General features: G+C 39.0%; 1 protein-coding gene across 1 annotated transcript; it reads left to right on the top strand.

Annotated features, from left to right (window-relative positions):
* The first annotated feature begins 4,878 nt into the window (after positions 1–4,878).
* ACSL4 (acyl-CoA synthetase long chain family member 4) lies at positions 4,879–17,907 on the top strand. The gene is made up of 14 exons (XM_084269175.1): positions 4,879–5,519; positions 5,832–6,009; positions 7,767–7,876; positions 7,968–8,106; positions 9,493–9,643; positions 10,776–10,899; positions 11,699–11,770; positions 13,047–13,186; positions 13,664–13,836; positions 14,038–14,112; positions 14,341–14,532; positions 15,052–15,166; positions 15,842–15,999; positions 17,074–17,907. Exons 1-14 carry the CDS (start codon positions 5,169–5,171, stop codon positions 17,229–17,231), a joined length of 2,136 nt encoding a protein of 711 aa, XP_084125301.1. The 5' UTR covers positions 4,879–5,168; the 3' UTR covers positions 17,232–17,907.
* The last annotated feature ends 492 nt before the right edge of the window (positions 17,908–18,399 follow it).

The following is an 18,399-nucleotide window of genomic DNA, read 5'->3' as shown; positions in this document are numbered from 1 at the left end:
ACTTTCAGACTTTGTTCTGTGGCCTTGCTGCAGGACAGGAAGAGTGTTGTGTATTACCTGTCTCTGAAGTTCTAACTCAGGATATCAAAGTCAGGTTATACTCAAAGAACATATCTTCCATCCATGTCTGTCTGTGAAATGCAGTGTCAGTGCTCTTGAGTATTTGGATTGGCTGTTTTCTATAGTAAACTCAGGCTATAGAATTTTTGTGAACACCTAGCATACAAGAGTAATAAGAAAATATTACCTCATGAGGGAGGTTTCCAGTGTGAACACTGTGACATCAGAGTGAATGATAAATGAATTCTGGTCTACAGAGTTACCACTTCAAAATTTCTAGAAGCTTATTCGCCCGAGGAAAATCCTTTATTGATGCTGAGAACACAGCTATCTAGGAGAGAGCTCCATTGATTTTGGCTTGGGATGGGTTTTTTCTTAGACCTGAGGCACAGCGAGTGCTGTGGCTGGAATGTCCATTTCCTGCATCAAGAACTGGAAGATCTGCTGGTCCAAAACAGGATTAAAGTGTCTAAATTAGGCTAGGTACATTGCACAAGAGAAAGAATGAACTTTGTATGGCAATGAAAATATTACCTATTCAAAATGAAATTAAAAGTTTCATTTAGTTGCATTACAGTTTTCATGTGAGTCCTACATTTTGTGAGGAAGAGGAAGCTTACTGAGAACAAAACCGTTACACTTGGCTTGCCTTGAAGCTATCCTTGATGAGAACACTACATCTTGTCCTTTCTCTTAAAGTCTAATTAAGCTTAAATAAGCGATTGAAGGCATAAAATGTTATTTGTATAGCTCAGTTTGGCTTCTAACCCAATGAAATTGGTATGGAGGTACTTTTGCAAGTTCAGTATGTCAGTTTGATATGCATTGTATTTAAAATATGATAAATATTTATTTGGGATGGTCCCATTATGGATCAAGATCCTATACAGCCACATGCCAGTAACAGTAAAAAAATTACTGCGCCTCTTATTTCACATTTCAATAGAAAATGTTCACAGGAGATGTTTAAAACTGTTGGAGTTGACAGACTTGTACCTCTATTGAAATGTTGGACATACAGGGAAAGGTAATTAAACATTACTAGGGTAAACATCAGTTAAAAGCTTTCTGTATTTAAAACCAAGTAGTCCAAGAGAACAAGTATGCAGTAGACTTTTTGAAGCTAAGTCTATATGGTTACAAATAGGCATCTTTTTTCCACTGGTCATGAGACCACTGTAGCCTCGCTGCCTTACATAAGCATGCTTTTGTTCTGTAAACTCTCCTCTTATCTCAGGGCCCAAACTCTGTTTCATGTTCCTTGTGATTCTTTTGGGCAGTGTGTACTGTGGATAGTCTTGAATGATAAAGGTCATCTTCTGCCCTGAGACAGCAGAACAGACCATATGGAACCTGATTTTTTTTTAAATTAAATTAAGCTTCTGTTCTATATCTTTATTCAGAAAAATGTTTAAATGTAGGCTTCCCATAAAAATTAAACTCCTTTGGATAGCTTTGTTTTTGTCTGTACATTGTGGTTTGCCAGCTTAGTCTTTGCCAATAATATCATCACTCTCCTCTTGCATGGGCAGCTTCGTCTGACTTCATAGGCCATTCTTCTTCAGGAGCAAGAGGAAGAAATTCAAAATATTCCTCCTTTCTGCAAGGCAAAAACATTTCCCAACCTCTAATACTTTCTTTTTTTCTATTCTAATATAGATCTAATCGACACTGAAAACACCTCAGTCATCGCTGTCAGATACGTTGTAAGTATTTGGGGGATGTCAAGTTTTTATATGAACACGTTTGAAGGGAAAAGCCAAGTTTGTGTTTTGGGACTTACTGAGTTTTTCCAACTGATGTCTCAAGAATTCCAACTGCTTTTGGTCAAAATAGAAACATTTTAAATTACCACAAGTGTGTGCAAATGAACAAAGTTATCTGGTTTGTTAAACACTTTTTTAAGTATTTCAAACAAATCTGAAATTTCAGAATAAGAGAGATGTGACCTTTAACTTTCGCTGATGTGAATCAGCAGAACTGGCTGCGAGCGTAGGACGTGTGTTTGACATGCACTTACATTTCAAATATTAAAAGTGATTTCAACAGGGTGCCAGTTTTAGGACAAAACAAACAGTCTTTCCCATTAAGGCCTTTTAATAACAAAGTAATGATTTCGGGCAGGATTTGGAACATTCTGATGAAGGCATCCTGGAAAGTTTTTCCACTAAACTCTGAAAGTTCTTAAGTTAGTATTCGACACTGAATTGACTTTTGTTGCTTAGTCAGCTCAAAAATCATTTCATCTGTAAACCCACACGTTCCGTGCATGTAGAAAAGATTATGAGATGACAAGAGCAGGATGTAGTTTTTCAGAGTTCTCTTTTCACATACGGTCTCACGATCCATTCTGTAACCTAGTTCAGTCTTAAAGACTTAGCTTCGGTAATCAGTAATGAAATGTGAATTGGGTATTTGAAATAACTGTTTGAATCATGACAATATGGCTATAATTCTTTGTGTTATTTGCTTCTCATCAGTGCTGAGATGACAAGAACAGCAGGGTCCCCATCATTTTAGATATGGTAAAAAGAAAAAAGGGACAAGTCTTACTTCAGAGACTTGAGTTTAATTCCCTATTGTCCGGATGCAATAAGAAAGACTAGAAAATAGCAGCAGAAAGCTGAGATAATTGCAATAAGTATGTATTAATAGATACAATTAGTCAATATACATTTAATTAGAAACTTGTGAGTAAATCACTGTGTGAAGATATGATTTTCAGTTCTCAGTATATGATGTAATAACACACACAAAACACTTAGAGAATTTTGTGGTTGTTCAGTGTTTGTACCAGCTGCTGCACAGCTAAAGTATAGTTTATAAATTAATGTACAGGAGATTAAGTTGAATAGAAAAGTTAATGTCTTTTTATAGTACTGGTCAGTCCAGAACACAGGCTAAAGAATTTAAGTAAATAAGAGTCCATTCCTCTCCTGCCTTGCTAAAATAGTCAGTTCTTGATTATTACTAGTAAGTAGCAAGTAGGTTTTTTTACCAGTAGGAATACTGCTGAAAAAGCTACTGCTCAGCCTGAATAAAAGCTGTAGCACTACCTCATTATATTGCATAGTTTGCATTAGTCCCAGGAGCCTGCTCTTTATCCAAGTCATTGTGTCCAGTCACATGCTTGTTTCTGGAAGGTGAAGAGCACTGAGACTTCTCTGGGGGGTAGATGTTAATGGGTAGCATTGTGTCTAATCATGGGCATGCACTGATGTTTGCTTACTGTAGTCTTAGCTCTATGGCTGGCTTTTGTTTTAAATACAAGCTCAACTGCTGCTTTTGGAGCACTGAATTAACTGGAATGAAAATATACTGATTTATATTACAAATCTTGTAAACCTTCATTTTAGAGAACTGGAATTTAAGGAAGTAAAATGCTGTCTCTCCTGCTGAGGTCTGACTGTTTTGCTGAGCGGTTGGTGACGGGGATAGGTTAACTACAGCAGAATAAGCATACACGCCTTGCAAAGAATGTAGCACTCACTTCTTTTAAAAAGAATCATTCAGAATACTCTTTTCTGAACAAGTCTGAACTTAGTTTAGTACATTACACTGTCATTCAATAGCAATTTTATTCTGTAATTTAATTAAAACAACCTGGCAAACATTATTTTAAGTGTCTGCAGATCTCTTAACCTTACATTATATTAAATGCTGTTAATATTGGCTACATCACAACTGCAGATTTCTGAATCCTTATTAAAAAGCCTAACAATCTATTAATAGATTTCTGCTATGTTGTTAGTAGCAGTTGTCTTGTTTAACCTGATATGTTAATTGTAGTTTCCCTCATCACCCGAGGGTGGCAAATATGTTAATAAAGATAAATTTTGAGGTGTGCCCAAGTTCCTTTAATTCTTGATGGAGCCCCAAAAGTTTCCCTGTTCTCATCCATTCTGTCTACATACTCCCTTACATGTCTGAGATACTGCTGCTCGTCTCTTAGAGCATCTTTGCCTTTTATTTTTCCTGCTGTGTGTATCATGCATGAGGTATTTGCACACCATCCAGATGAGATCAGAACCTGTACCTCTTACGTGTCAGTGCAGGCCGGTTATGGACCACACAGCTACCCACAGCTGTGGCTTGCTGTGATGCTTTTTTTTTTTTTCTCCCACTCACCTTCAGTTGTTTTTCAGGCCCATTATTTCTGATGCAAACAAAATGCTGCCAAAATGTGCTTCATTTTAAATTGGATTAAATTGGTCAAATTGGATTCCAGTTTCCATACCTGGAGTTCTGAAATGCATTTATTGGAGTAGGTTTTTTGGGGTGGAGGGGCAGGGGGTGGCTGGCAAGTCTGTTTAATCCCTTCCAGGAGTCTGACATTTCTAGTTGAAAAGTAATGGATTAAAAATTCAGTTTCTGGGGCAAAGTTAATAAAGCAGTTTTGAACTATTATATAGTGTTTAGATTACAATGTATAGACTTTTGAGGACTCTGTCTCAAAATACATTTTAACCTGAATATAAGATGATAAGACTCTGAAAAGCAGTAATCTACTATATCTTTTCTCTGTAGTACAAATGTTTAGGGGGAAAACAACTGTTGACCTTTCCCAAAATTGTGCAATTGTAGCATTAGTCAAGTAGCTTAAACACAATATTATGATGTGAAGGACAGACTTCATCTCAATAGCCCTGAACTACTCAAACAGAGACAGTGGGGATAAGTCTTGGGAAAGTAAATATTTGTGTATGCAACAAACACATATGGAGAAGCTTCATCCTCTTTGATCTTCAGAGCAGTAAACTGCTTAATCATGTAGTGTACCTGCCTCTTAAATCAGTTACTTCAGTCTCCTTTGTCTTGATGCATTTGAAACGAGCTCTTAGAAGGACTAAAACTAATGGACTGACTGTAATATTACTAATTTAATTATTTTTTCTTTTTTTTTCCCTGCTCTCTGCTTGGCTCTGGTCTTCACCCACAGGCGTCCACCCACTGTTGGCTCTCAAAGGTTACTAAAAATTTAGCAGCTGCTCTGAAACAGAACTGCCTAAAGCTTAACTCACTGTTGCTTCTTCCTACAACACGCTGCACTGCTGCTTTGCTCTTGCCTGCTCAGAACACAATAAGAGATTTTTTTTTTATTACCTGCAATGAAACTTAGGCTAGAAGTACGTGCCATTCTTTTGCTGCCTGTGTACTTGTTGATATCTGTGTACAGTATGCTTGTATTTATTCCATGGTATTTTCTTACCGATGCCAAGAAGAAAAAGGCTATGGCAAAACGTTTAAAAGCTAAACCCATCTCGGACAAACCTGGAAGCCCCTACCGTTCTGTCACTCATCTTGACTCACTAGCAAACATAAACATTCCTGGAGCAGACACCTTGGACAAACTGTTTGATCATGCTTTAGCAAAGTTTGGGAAGAAGGACTGTCTGGGGACCAGAGAAATACTAAGTGAAGAAAATGAAATGCAACCAAATGGAAAAGTGTTCAAAAAGGTAAAACTTACAATTTTGTTCTTAATGCTGATTTGTTTTGGAGCTGTTTTGCATCTTGCCTCAAGAATGGAGGTCTCCTTAGAGGTTTTCCTTGATCATCATCTTATGATATAAAATATGGATTTTATAGCAGTTAAAGAATAACAGAATACAGGATGTACTGTTTATTCTGCTTCAATAAAAATGAAAACAATTTATTTTAATGAATGGCAGTATGCATGCTTACGGTGTTATGCACCAACTCACATAAACTTGTAGAGTTGTACCAGCAGCTTCTTACCATCACAATTCTCTTCCCCATCCCTTCACCAGTTAATATTAGGAACTTACAAGTGGTTATCCTATGAAGAAGTAGATGAGAAGGTGAATCGCTTAGGGAGTGGACTGACTGCGCTGGGACTAACCCCAAAGAGCACTGTTGTCATATTCTGCGAGACCCGAGCAGAATGGATCATCGCAGCTCTGACCTGCTTCAAGTACAACTTTCCTCGTGAGTGCTGAGCTTGTTTACTTCTAATATACTTTAGAACCACTTCCCAGCACTGCTTTGGCTGTTAAATCTTTTGAATCTACCAGTCCTGCCCTTGTTGCTGGAATAATCTCATAAATTTGCTCTGCCTGTGGTCTGATTCTTGGAAGTTTCCAGTCTATTGTGTGCATTGCGAGATCACCGAATTAACTGGCTCATACTTTAGAGCCTCTCTTCTGATTTTCTGGTAAGCAATGTTCTAGATGTTAGAATGACAGTACAGTATGGTTACCATTCAGGGTTTTTTAAAATACTCTGAAGGTGTCAGTAGTTGAGTTTCTTTCCCCAAAACATGGAACGCGTTTTCTTTCCATATCCAGACTGATGCATGAGAAACATGAAGTGGCTATTAGAAGTGAGGAATGGTAGAGTAAAAAACCAAACCAAAGCCGAGGAGTTTTTGATGACATTAAGCTGCTGAGGTTCACTATAATTGTGTCATATGTTTAGCTTTTTTTTTTTCTCCTTATTTAAGCTGTCAGAAATCTGATTTAATGCATACAAACTTCTCGGTGAAGTGGCAACGGTTACTACGCACTCTCATGCCCAGTCTGCATACAACATACTGACCCACAGCTTATTTTTGTTGCCACCTTATGTTTTTGCTTGCACTAGGCTGTGTTGTCTTCTCCCAGTTCTAGTCGTAGCTGACTGTACAGGGAGCTGGTCACACAGCAGAGTATGCAGAGAAGCAATAATGAAGAGCTGACTATTGAAGTGGGAGAGGATGGTTAATTCGGTCTCTATCCTTGCACTCTGAGAGGCAGGGAAGAATCAGCTATGTAATGTTACTCTCTTTTTTTGTCCCTCCACATGACCCTCTATTTCACAGGAATGTTAAATTCCTTTAATGGTCTTTGGAGGTTAGAGTTTGAGACAGCAGACAATACTAAAGGAAGGTGGTGGGTTTTTTCAGTAGAGAGATGATGGGAAGAGGTGAAGTCCTTGGTGCCTGTGAGGCACTTAATGGAATTGCTGTAGCCAGTCAAGGTTAAAAATAATCTAGCAACACGAAGAACAGTCTGATTCCTGAGTCTGATTCTCTGCCTTGCCCCCATCAATAATTTCATGGGAACGAGCACAGCAGCTGACGCTGCTGAAAGAGCTGCTTGCAAATTGCAGAGCTTAAAGCCATTATGGGTGTGCTGTGGTGTTTAGGGTCACCTCTCCCCTGAGCTCTGCTTGCAGAGAATTCAGGGGTAGAACACATCTCAGCTGGTTACTGTATGACTGATTAGTGTGTTATAGCTGGGGTCTGGTGGATCTCCTTGTTTTGATGACCCCTATAGTCTACAGAGTAGACTATTTCAGTTGGAAGGGACCCCCAGTGATCATCTAGTCCATCTGCCTGACCAACTCACAGCTGGCCAAAGGCTATAGCCTGTTATTAAGGACATTGCCCACATGATAGGCTTGGGGCATCAACCACCTTGCTAGGTTGCCTGTTCTAGTGTTTGACCACCCTCTCTGTAAAGAAACACTTACTGTACAACCATCCTCCTCATTCCAGAGGTCTCTTGTGGCATAAAATTTTGATGTGGAAAAATTAAAAGCTGCTTTATTTCCAAATCAGAAAATTCCCATTGAGCTAATTTTACACCCCCCACACACACTCCACTCCCCACCCTTCCTTCCCAGAAAAATAAAGCAAGAGCTGCATTTGGTATTACTTTGATTTTAACATTTCTTTCATGTTCTCCCTCTCCTTACTCTAACAGTTGTCACGCTGTATGCCACCTTGGGTGAAGAGGCGGTAACCTACGGTCTCAACGAGTGTGGAGCATCATATCTGGTCACTAGTGTAGAATTGCTGGAGAGCAAACTGAAGGTAACTTGGCACCAGCTTCACCTGCTTACAAACAACTCTATAATAATTTTACAGTGCAGTCAGTGCAAAAAAATTCATTTCTCTTTTATAGACTGCATTGCCACAAATCTCCTGTCTCAAACACATCATTTACGTGGACAAGAAGACTATCAATAAAACAGAATACCCTGAAAATGTGGAGATTCATAGTATGCAGACAGTAGAAGAGCTGGGAGCCAAACCAGAAAACTGTAAGTTAATTGCTTCACAGAATGAAGCAACGTTAACAGTGAAATCAGACCTAGGTTAGGAGGGAAGCGTAGCAGAAAAAACCTACCCTTGTAGGTTTTTAACACAAAGGCAGTGGCAGATTGCCAGCTTATCCTCTTGCTTCCTTCAGCTAAGCAGAAAACTGGTTCTATCTCTATTTATGGTCCTGCATCTTTGTTCAAGTGTCAGGTATTTCAGGATAATTTAATTCTAAATCATAACCAGAATAATTCAATTTTAAGACTCTACCTTTGCTTTAAGAAGTGAAATAGAATCGGGTGCAGTGTTTCATTTTCACTTTGCCCTTTTGTTCATCTTATTTACATTATTTTTTCCTAAGAAAGAGTGTATAAGTCACTCACTGCACTATTTGCTTGGCATGGAAATGTCTTGGGTTTGGTTTTTTCCAACCAGTCTATAGCTAAAAAGCACACTGGGCTAGAGGTATAACCACGACATCCCTTGCTACACTTGGGCAGCCAGGAGTGACTGTAAACATCTACTTTAAAGAAGGAAAAAAACAACCTCGATCATTTTTTTTTCCCTTAAATCAGCAGTCTGTGCTTCTCTCTCTTGAATAAAAGAAAGAAACTGGCAAAGCAGTTTTTTGCAGGGAAGCACACATCCATTGCAACTGCTTATCTTTGATAAGCTTAAGGTACAGACATAAACCAGTGGGTGCCTTGAGGGGTGGTGTTTTGTGGGGGTTTCCCCCCACCCCACCGAGCTCCCTGCTTCCCTTGCAGACACTTCTGCTGCCTCTCTAGCTGCAAAAGCTACTATTTTTCATTCTAGGAATAAATCCTAAGGGATTAAAACAAAAATCAAGGGTCAAGTATTATAAGCTTACTGCTTTTCTGCTAACTTGCCTGAGGAAGGGTCATTCAAGAGAAAAAAAAAAAAAACAAAACAGTCTTAGCTCTACAGCCTTGGCTTTGGAAGAGTGATGGACAGAGGAGCCAACGTGCAGCTTTTAAAGTCTCAACTTATTTTTTCTCTCCAGTACTGTATTTTTCCCCTTCACTGCCCTTGGCAGATTTACTTGGCCTTCAGGTAGCTTTTTCTATGAAACTTCCAGCTAGCTGTAAGACACAATGGCAGGAGTATCACCCAGATTGTGTAGATGCCCAAACACTCATCATTCCTTTCAAAATCTCCCCTTCCTCACTACTTCAAAGCAGACAGTTACTCTCTTCATCACCGACTTCTACATCCACCACTGACCCCTTAGCAGCAGCCTGTGCTTGCCTTTTCTGAAGTGCCTCTTCCATACTGGTTGATTACAGATATTTTCATATTGATTGACTCCAAAAATAATATAGAAAGTAGAGAAGAATTAATAACAATTTTTCTTCTGCATTTTATAGCAAGTGTTCCACCAAGCAGACCTGTTCCTACAGACTTGGCTTTAGTAATGTACACCAGTGGCTCTACTGGGAGACCTAAAGGAGTGATGATGCAGCATAAAAACTTAATAGCTGGAATGACAGGACAGTGTGAGAGAATACCTGGACTGGGGTAAGAACGTGTGTTGAGTACAGAGAGATAAAACAGAACCTCCAAAAGTACATCGGTGTATAGAAAGTCTTGTTACTGGCATTGGGTGTTACCAAATGTCTTCATTTTAGTGACCCCACTAATCTTTGTTGTGTAAGAAATGTACCTTGTATCTGGGAACTTCCCCTGGTGTTTGAAAAGGATGCCTTGCTAGCTTGTCTCACATGCTGTTTCTACTGTTTCTTATTACCCTTAGCTTTAGGTCTCTGATGGATTTTTTTGCCCTGTTGTGCATCCAAAGATGCCACCAGAAAAGGAGATTCCTCACCTAATCACCCTTTGGGATTAAATTATTTGCTTTAGATGTTTTCAGGCAGCACAAATCACTTTAGGAAGTATGTCAGAGACTATGGTGTCTACTGACCTAGACAGGATGCTGTTGGCTGGATAACACACGTGCTGTGGAATCTGCTCGAGTGTTTCACTAAACGAGCAGCAAAGTAGTAAACCGTGCATTGACAATAGTAAAAAATCCTTCAGGTTAATGTTTTGAGGATATTTTTTGTGAATGGGTGTTTGTCACTGCACTCATCAAGAGTTTAACAGCTGAAATTACTGTGCTAAACCCCTGTGGTGATGGGATATAAACCTAGTTATGACTTTATGCTGAGAACTTCTGTTAAGTGACAGCTCTGAGTTTCTTGCTGAGAAATCTCTAAGAAACTATTTCCTGAAATAAGTCACTGTATTTCAGTGATCAGCTCCCTTTCTACTAAACTATTTTAGAAGGAGATGCTATGATGACTGCCAAGGATTTGTAAATCATTAGCAATTATTTTAAAATATAGCAATTTCATCCTTAATTTGGTACCTGGGATGAAATCTCCCACAAGGAGAGGAAATAGCAGTGGAACACTAAGGAAACTGAATGCCCTAAAAACCAAGGTGAACCCTGTAATTAATACTGATTTCAGCAAGGTAGGGTTTCCCTATTTTGTTTACAAACTGTTGTTTGAAATCACACCCTGCTTGTGTGCAGAAGCCTCAGTTGTGATCCAAATCCTTCAAGAAGTAACTAAGCACATAATAAAACTGTTAAACGGTATTTTCACTCCACGTGTGTAATGACTTAGATAATCCTTTCCTTTCCTAGGCCTAAGGATACTTACATTGGTTATTTGCCTCTGGCCCACGTATTAGAATTGACAGCAGAAATCTCTTGCATCACTTACGGCTGCAGGATTGGCTATTCCTCTCCACACACGCTATCAGATCAGGTGAGGGGGTGGGGGAAGATTGAATTTGCTTTTGTAGACTGCATTCTTCTTGCTCAGCTGTCCTCCTTCATTAAAGCAATGCTGGTGTATGTGGGACACTTCAGAAATGCAGTTTATTTTCAGATGATGATGCAAATTAACATGTTTTGTGAACTATAGCAGCGGGTCATACCATATAGTTTTTTTAACCCCTTTGCTTTCAAGATACTTAGGAAATCTAAAAGAAAACCTAATGAATGCATATAGCATTTATATGCATTATATGGGATACTCTATTAGTATTAATAGCTGATCTATTACTCTATTAATACTATTAACAGAGTACCTGAACAAAAGACTTTTAAAGTGATTTTAGGTTTTCTGACTCACTTTATCAGTTCTTTACCCAGTTATTGTACAGCTTCTATTTAGCCCTTTGCCTTTTTCCATTTAACAATAAGAGCAAATTAAGATGGAAAAGTGCTTCAGTGTGTTTTGTGGGTATAGATATGGCATCAGGCAAAAGAAACTCCTGGAGGAAGATGAAGGGGAAAGCAAGTACTAGAGGGAGGAAGTAAGAGAAAGATTCACATTTACAGGGTGGACTTAACCAGGTTGGGCTGTAAAAGGTCTAGTGTTTTGGTTGAAATTGTTGTTAGTCATTACTATTTCCATCACAATGGGGAAAAAAAAGGGGTTGAGGGATGGGAAAGATTTTTAAACAAATTTCATGCTAATTATCTCCCTCTTTTTTTCGTCCTTTTCTGAAGAGCTGCTTGGTTTTCAGCTTCATAAATTGACATTTTTTTCCTTATTACAGTCAAGTAAAATTAAGAAAGGAAGCAAAGGAGACTGTACTGTACTTAAGCCTACACTGATGGCAGCTGTGCCTGTAAGTATGCAGAAGCAGATATGTTTGGCAAAAGAAAAAGGTGCTATCTCATTCATTGTAGAGAAATCTATTTACTAACATTTTTTTTTCCTCTTCATGTGTAAATAACTGTCACTAGTAGGGGAAAAGCAGAATATAGAAATTCCAGCTGCTGTTGCTTGAACTGAGTGCTGATGCTGCATGCTGTGGAGTGTATATGCTAAAACCATGACCCTTTCTGATGCAAAACTGTAAATGGGTTTTGGCAATTACAAGTGATGTTTTATTGGGCTACTGGTACAGCAGGATAGAGGAAGTCTTCTGGCATTCACAGTCTGAAACTCCTTTTTGGATAGGCAGGGTGGCTTTGCTAAGATGGACACATTGGGTATGGGCATTCGGCTGAGCTACAGACCTCAGGAAGTTCAGCTGTGTTGGGGTGCTCAGGCGCAGCCACTTGTCTCCAAGGTAAAGCGCAGGCTAAGTCTCTCTGGCTGTTCTTAGTGTCTGTCAGCAGCCACGCTCAGTCTCTTCTTAGAAGAAAAAAAAACAAATCAGGAGACTGTATGATTCTGTTGCTTCTGTCCCTTATGTTGGCCTTTGGGTGATCAGGCTTCTGTTCAGGTGCTACCTGAACAATACACAAATACTGGTCTAACACAAAGACTTCCCCATGAGTCCTGGAATCACACGGGCTCCTTTGTATGATCACATCACATCTTGTGGCTCTTAAGATTGGTAGTGCCAGCTTTTGGCACGTGGTGGTAGTGAGGGAGTAGGAGGATTTACTCTCGCTTAAGAATAGGGAGTTTTGGTTAGATTTGGTTGCTCTACAGCATCTTTTTGGAATTGGAATAGCCAAGAGTTTTTGTTTTATAAAATAATAATCATATGTATAGGCTCAGTCTTTTTCTTAATAATTAACCAAGTCAAAATTAATATGCCTGAGAACCTCAACTTTTTGGAAAAATGTTCATTTAAATTTGTTTCCTGGAAAAAAATTCAAATGTTGGACCAGGGCAAAGCAAGTGTAAGTTTTAAATACTGTTGTAATCCCTCTTGGAAGGGCTGTGTTTCATGCATATGCAAAAAAACTCCATGCAAACAGCTTCACATGAATTAACTGCAGTACTGTGATAATGCTGAGCCCCACCTAAATGTCCTGGTTCTGCAGCCTTACAAACAAGTTAGCACAGAAAAACTGACACTGATGAATGAAACTGGAATTCAAGGTAATTAACGTACGTATATTAATCTATTCCATGTGGTGATTTTCCTTGCTTTTAACACTTCATAGGAAATCATGGACAGAATTTATAAAAATGTCATGAGTAAAGTTCAAGAGATGAACTACATTCAGAGAACTCTGTTCAAGATAGGTTATGACTACAAATTGGAACAAATCAAGAGGGGATATGATGCACCTCTGTGTAACGTGTAAGTATACTTCACAGGCCAAGCGTACCTTTTCCTTGTAATTGTTAAAGACTGCCTGAGGAGGGAAAAAAGCATCTAAGCTATCTGACATCAGGCACTTCTCATCTAACATGCAGCTATCATCTAATGACTAAACGAAACAATCCCAGTTCTTACTGGAAGCGGGTAAGATAATTCACGGTAGGAGTGACTAATCTTCAGAACAGATGACTAGTTAGTTTTCATCAGACTGCCTTTTTTTGTAATAAAACTGGAATGTTTGTTCAGTTAAGTTACAGGAATTCTACAATCTTCAAGTGTTACACAAGAGATAACACATTTTTCGTTGTCCCTGCTTTCCACCAAAATCCCTGAAAGACTAAGTCAATTTTTAAGGTGTTCCAGATAGGAAGGAAAAAGGTTTGTATCTTTAGCTTTTTATAAAATTGATCTGAGTGAAGAATTTTTAATGCCTTTTTTTTTTCCCCTCTTATCAAGACTGTTGTTTAAAAAAGTAAAGGCACTACTGGGAGGGAATGTCCGGATGATGCTTTCTGGAGGAGCACCGCTCTCGCCTCAAACACAAAGGTTCATGAACATCTGTTTTTGCTGTCCTGTTGGTCAGGGATATGGACTAACAGAAACATGTGGAGCTGGAACAATTACAGAAGGTAGTTAAATTGCTTCTGGAAATACATCACTCAAGCTGTAGATATATATGAGAGTTTGGTGGGGTTTTTCATAAAGTCGAAATACCTGTAGTTCTTAACTGCAATAAAGGAACTTGAGATAAGCTACCACCTTATTTATGGCTTGAATTTATATTTCAAATGACAAAAACCTTTTTTATTCTCCCTTGTTCTCTCCTTAAGTTGCTGATTACAGCACTGGCAGAGTTGGAGCTCCTCTTATTTGTTGTGAAATAAAATTGAGAGACTGGCAAGAAGGTGAGTGTATTAAATGTTTTGATTTCAGAGTAACTAATTTAACCAATGCTTAGCTGTTTTCTTTGCCTATTTGCTTAGCTAGGTCTAGCATATGAAGTAATCGTTCCTTATCTTTTATAAAATTCATCGGTTTGTGTACATTAACCTCGAGCTGAAGTTTCAAAGTATTTTCTTGGCAGCAGAACATACAAGTTAAAAATAACTGTGTGTGGATTTTCTTGTTTCCAGGGGGCTACACTAATAAAGACAAGCCTAACCCTAGAGGAGAAATTGTAATTGGTGGACCTAATGTCTCAATGGGGTATTTTAAAAGTGAAGACAAGACAACAGAAGAGTTCTGTGTTGATGAGAACGGTCAGAGATGGTTCTGTACAGGAGACATAGGGGAATTTCATCCAGATGGGTGCCTGCAGATCATAGGTTGGTCTCACTTTTTTATAATCTTAGTATATTACAAGACCTTGGCTAAACTTCATTAGAAGTGTACTATTAATCCTGTTGGCTTTGCCAGGGCTAATCTACTTAAGGATACCTGCTTGCAGAATCACAGTGTAAAACACATTCCCTGAAGTCCTCGCAGCTGTAGCTAACTTTTGGAAGTGAACCAGTTCCCCAATACACTATCACTATCTAAATTTAGCACATTGACTTATGAATAACTGTAAGATTAATTTTTGGTATTAATTACCCAGTCCAGTCACTTCCACAGAAGCTGTCTATATAAATTATATAAAGTCTTTTTCAGAAGCCCTTATAAATTTGGTAGAAGATGTACATGCTATAAGCTGCTTTAAAAATGTAATAAAATGCTTTAATTTCAGTTTATTAAGATACTTGCGTAGCAAAATACATCAGGAGTGGCTTTGCAGATGAGTCTGTGGAAATGCAAAATTTTAAGTGGAAAAAACTTTTTAATTTTTTTTTTCCCTTGACCCCTAGATCGTAAGAAAGACTTGGTAAAGCTACAAGCAGGAGAATATGTATCTCTGGGCAAAGTAGAGGCAGCACTGAAGAACTGTCCATTGATTGACAATATCTGTGCTTATGCCAAAAGGTATGAGGGGTATTCATTTAGAAACTCCATTTAGGGTAAGCATGAAACACAAACTCTGCCCCACTTCTCAATGACACACTGCAGTTGTCTAGGGTTTCCATTGAACTACCCGCCTTACCAGAGTGCAAGTTATAACCAGCATCTCTGAAGTAGCACAGGTGCCCAGATGCCTTAAAACCTGAAAAAAATGGCTTTTTTTTTTTGACCTTTCCCCAAACAGGTGTTATACATAGTATGTGTCATTATATTTAGCATGTGTTTTGGCTTTCTGTCCAAATACCAAAGAAAACTTAATCTGGACACTTTGCACCTGATCCAAAGCTCTCCACTGTGTTTTGGACATGGTCCTGGTCTCTCCCTTCCCTCAACTTCAACACACTACGTAAAAGGAAACTGGTGAGAACCCGCTAAACACCAGAGGCAGCAGGAAGCTAAAAAGAGATGTGCACGATACTGATCAAACATAACAATGTAAAACAAGTCAGAGGACTTTTGTTAAGTCATCAGTTCTAAAGGCTTAATGTACAAGAAGGATTCAGTGGGGGATAATAACTACAGTTCAAAAAGCACCATGGATTTGTGCATCTAACATAAAGTAAGCATTTTATGCCCTGAAATGGAAACCTCAACTGTTTGAATCTTTTTTTCCTTCCCCCTCTTGCCATCCCATGGTAGCGACCAGTCTTACGTGATCAGTTTTGTGGTTCCTAACCAGAAGAAGCTGACAGCATTAGCTGAGCAGAAAGGCATCAGCGGAACCTGGGTAGATGTCTGTAACAACCCTACGATGGAGGCTGAAATACTGCGAGAGATTAAAGAAGTGGCAAACAAAAGTAAGAAGCATATTGTGCAAGCTAACCTCATGGTGCTTATCCAGCACAAACTTTCAGTTGTCCTCACTAACTGCTCTTCCTTCTCTCCATTGCCTCTGTATCTGCTGAAAGTTTACAGTTTAATCAGAGGCAAAGACCATATTAAATTATTGCTTGCTATCTCAGGAACTGACATACTTTTTTAAATAACAACTTCATCTTATTTTCTAAAAAAACTGATTTTTTTTCAACTAAGTTCTAAAGACAAGTAGCTTGTCTAACACAGCCTAATCCCAGCTGTCCTCACAACTTGTCCTAGTAATTCAGCTACAGGTCTTTGTAGGTGGGATCCTATCATAGGAACGTACGCAGAAGCTGACAGCAAAGTCCATCAAGTATGGCACACAGGCAGCAGCTGCAGGCCCTGTTCCTCACATCCCTGCCCTTCGCCCCAAAGCAGTTACCGACCTCCTCACCACAAAAAGGGTAACTCTTTGGCTCATAGCCTGGGCAAGAGAAGGAAGCAGCTTTGGTGGCAGTGAGGCTGTGCACATGCCAAGCCACTGCTTCCAGTTGACAGGAAAATAAGTGACTAATGTAACAAAAATACAGGAAAGTCCCTTTATTTTGAGCATAAACAGACTCTTTGGAAGGATTTGAGAAGCATTCAGCCATGAAAAATACAGAAATATTTTATTATAATTTAGATATGAAGCCAACCTGACTGGCCTGAGGTAATCTAGTTATTACTGCATTTCTGTAATAAAGATAGAGCTCTGGATTTCAGTGTACCCTCTTGTGACAGTAGCCACACATCTTCAGGCTATGCACCCATTTGTTGCAAGCTTTAGATTTTTCTGTCACATCCAGTACAAGCTCTAAGTACAGGTTGTTACTAGAGTATTTGCACACTGGCCAGCACTCAGCATTGGCACAAGATACAATTTGCCTGTGGCCCTTCTGTAAGGTTACTTCATTAAGCAGGACACCGTGTAGCTTGCTACAGGGTGCTCAGCTTTGAGTTTCCGGTAGCGTGAATTACTGTTTCATTTGGCTATGCCATCATAGTCATGCTTTTGTTTCTTGTCCCTGCAGTGAAATTAGAGAGGTTTGAAATACCCATCAAAGTACGGTTAAGCCCGGAACCATGGACCCCAGAGACTGGGTTAGTAACAGATGCTTTCAAGCTGAAAAGGAAAGAACTGAAAAACCATTACCTCAACGACATCGAAAGAATGTACGGAGGCAAATAAACAAGTTCCGCTGAACAGAGTTGTGCAGACAGTTCCTTCTCACACCTCAGTATGTCTGTGTATACTGTAGATATCACACATTCAGAGAACATCCCAAATGGATGAATGTTTCTATAATCTCTATCAAGTACAGCAGAGAATATCTTAAACTCCAAATTCTTAATTATTAGCAGATTAGACACTGATGGTCTTCGTAGAGTTTCATGTGATCATCTCCAGTTTGAGACAGACATCATTATGTGAAGCAGTACAACCAGGTAATTTTATTAATACTGTTTCTCTAGCACAGTCAGACTGCTTGCAACTTCTCTTTAATTTATTCTGAAGTCTGGCCTATACTTCAGAAAGAAAAAATAATGTACTTGTGATGATTCCTCAGTTTGCGAGGGAGGAAAAAGGAGAGTAATTAAAGTCTACCCTTCTCCATTTAGAAACAAAACCAAGACAAATTAGTCAAGAACTTGCTAGAGATCACTAATAATGTACTGCTTGAGAATGGATGGATTCTTCTGCACATCAGTTAGTACCTTGAATATTTACAGTGCCTAAAAAAGACTATAAAGTACACTTACTGAAATAAAGGTGAACTGAAAAGCTTTCTAAACCCAAGATTTTTGAAATGTCATTCAAGAGCATTGACTTAAGTATTCCAACTTCCAACTCCCCAAATATGTTTCTACTTGCCACTGTATTTTAATTCAAGCAGAGCTTTCCACTAGGACACACAGCATAAAAGTAAACAAAGACCTGCACTGCTACAGGAGGTACCGATGAGAAATCATCGCCTGAATGCAGAATGCAAACCTTGTACCTTGGCTGGCAGACAACAGGGAAACTGATGGGCGGTTGTCTCTAAACAGGTTTGAAACTCAAAGGAGTTCTGGTTTTCAGTTTTGTTTTTAAGGCATAGATCCTCTTAGGCCTTCACATACATGTGAGTAACAGCACATTACCTGCGATCTGGAGGATCAGGGTGTAACTGTATTCACTGTATGGAAAGGTATTTCTGTTCACCTTTTAAATGCAGTAAGCATAACAAGGCAACCAGAAGCCTACAGTAGTTCCCCCATGCAGTCTCGTTTTACATACAGAAAAGCAGTCTGTGGCCAGAGAATCTGTTTTATGGAACTTGTAAAAAGGGACAAATCACTCTTTACAGAAATTCATT

Source organism: Gallinula chloropus (assembly GCF_964237585.1).
Source record: "Gallinula chloropus genome assembly, chromosome: 11".
In the NCBI taxonomy this organism is placed as follows: domain Eukaryota; kingdom Metazoa; phylum Chordata; class Aves; order Gruiformes; family Rallidae; genus Gallinula; species Gallinula chloropus.
This window is presented reverse-complemented; position numbering and strand designations above follow the sequence as displayed.

Coding starts and splice junctions, on each gene's coding strand:
- ACSL4 (XM_084269175.1), top strand. CDS start 5,169: ATGAAACTTAGGCTAGAAGTACGTGCCATTCTTTTGCTGCCTGTGTAC. Junction 6,010..7,766: donor CTTCAAGTACAACTTTCCTC/GTGAGTGCTGAG, acceptor TTACTCTAACAG/TTGTCACGCTGTATGCCACC. Junction 14,533..15,051: donor TGGGTGCCTGCAGATCATAG/GTTGGTCTCACT, acceptor CTTGACCCCTAG/ATCGTAAGAAAGACTTGGTA.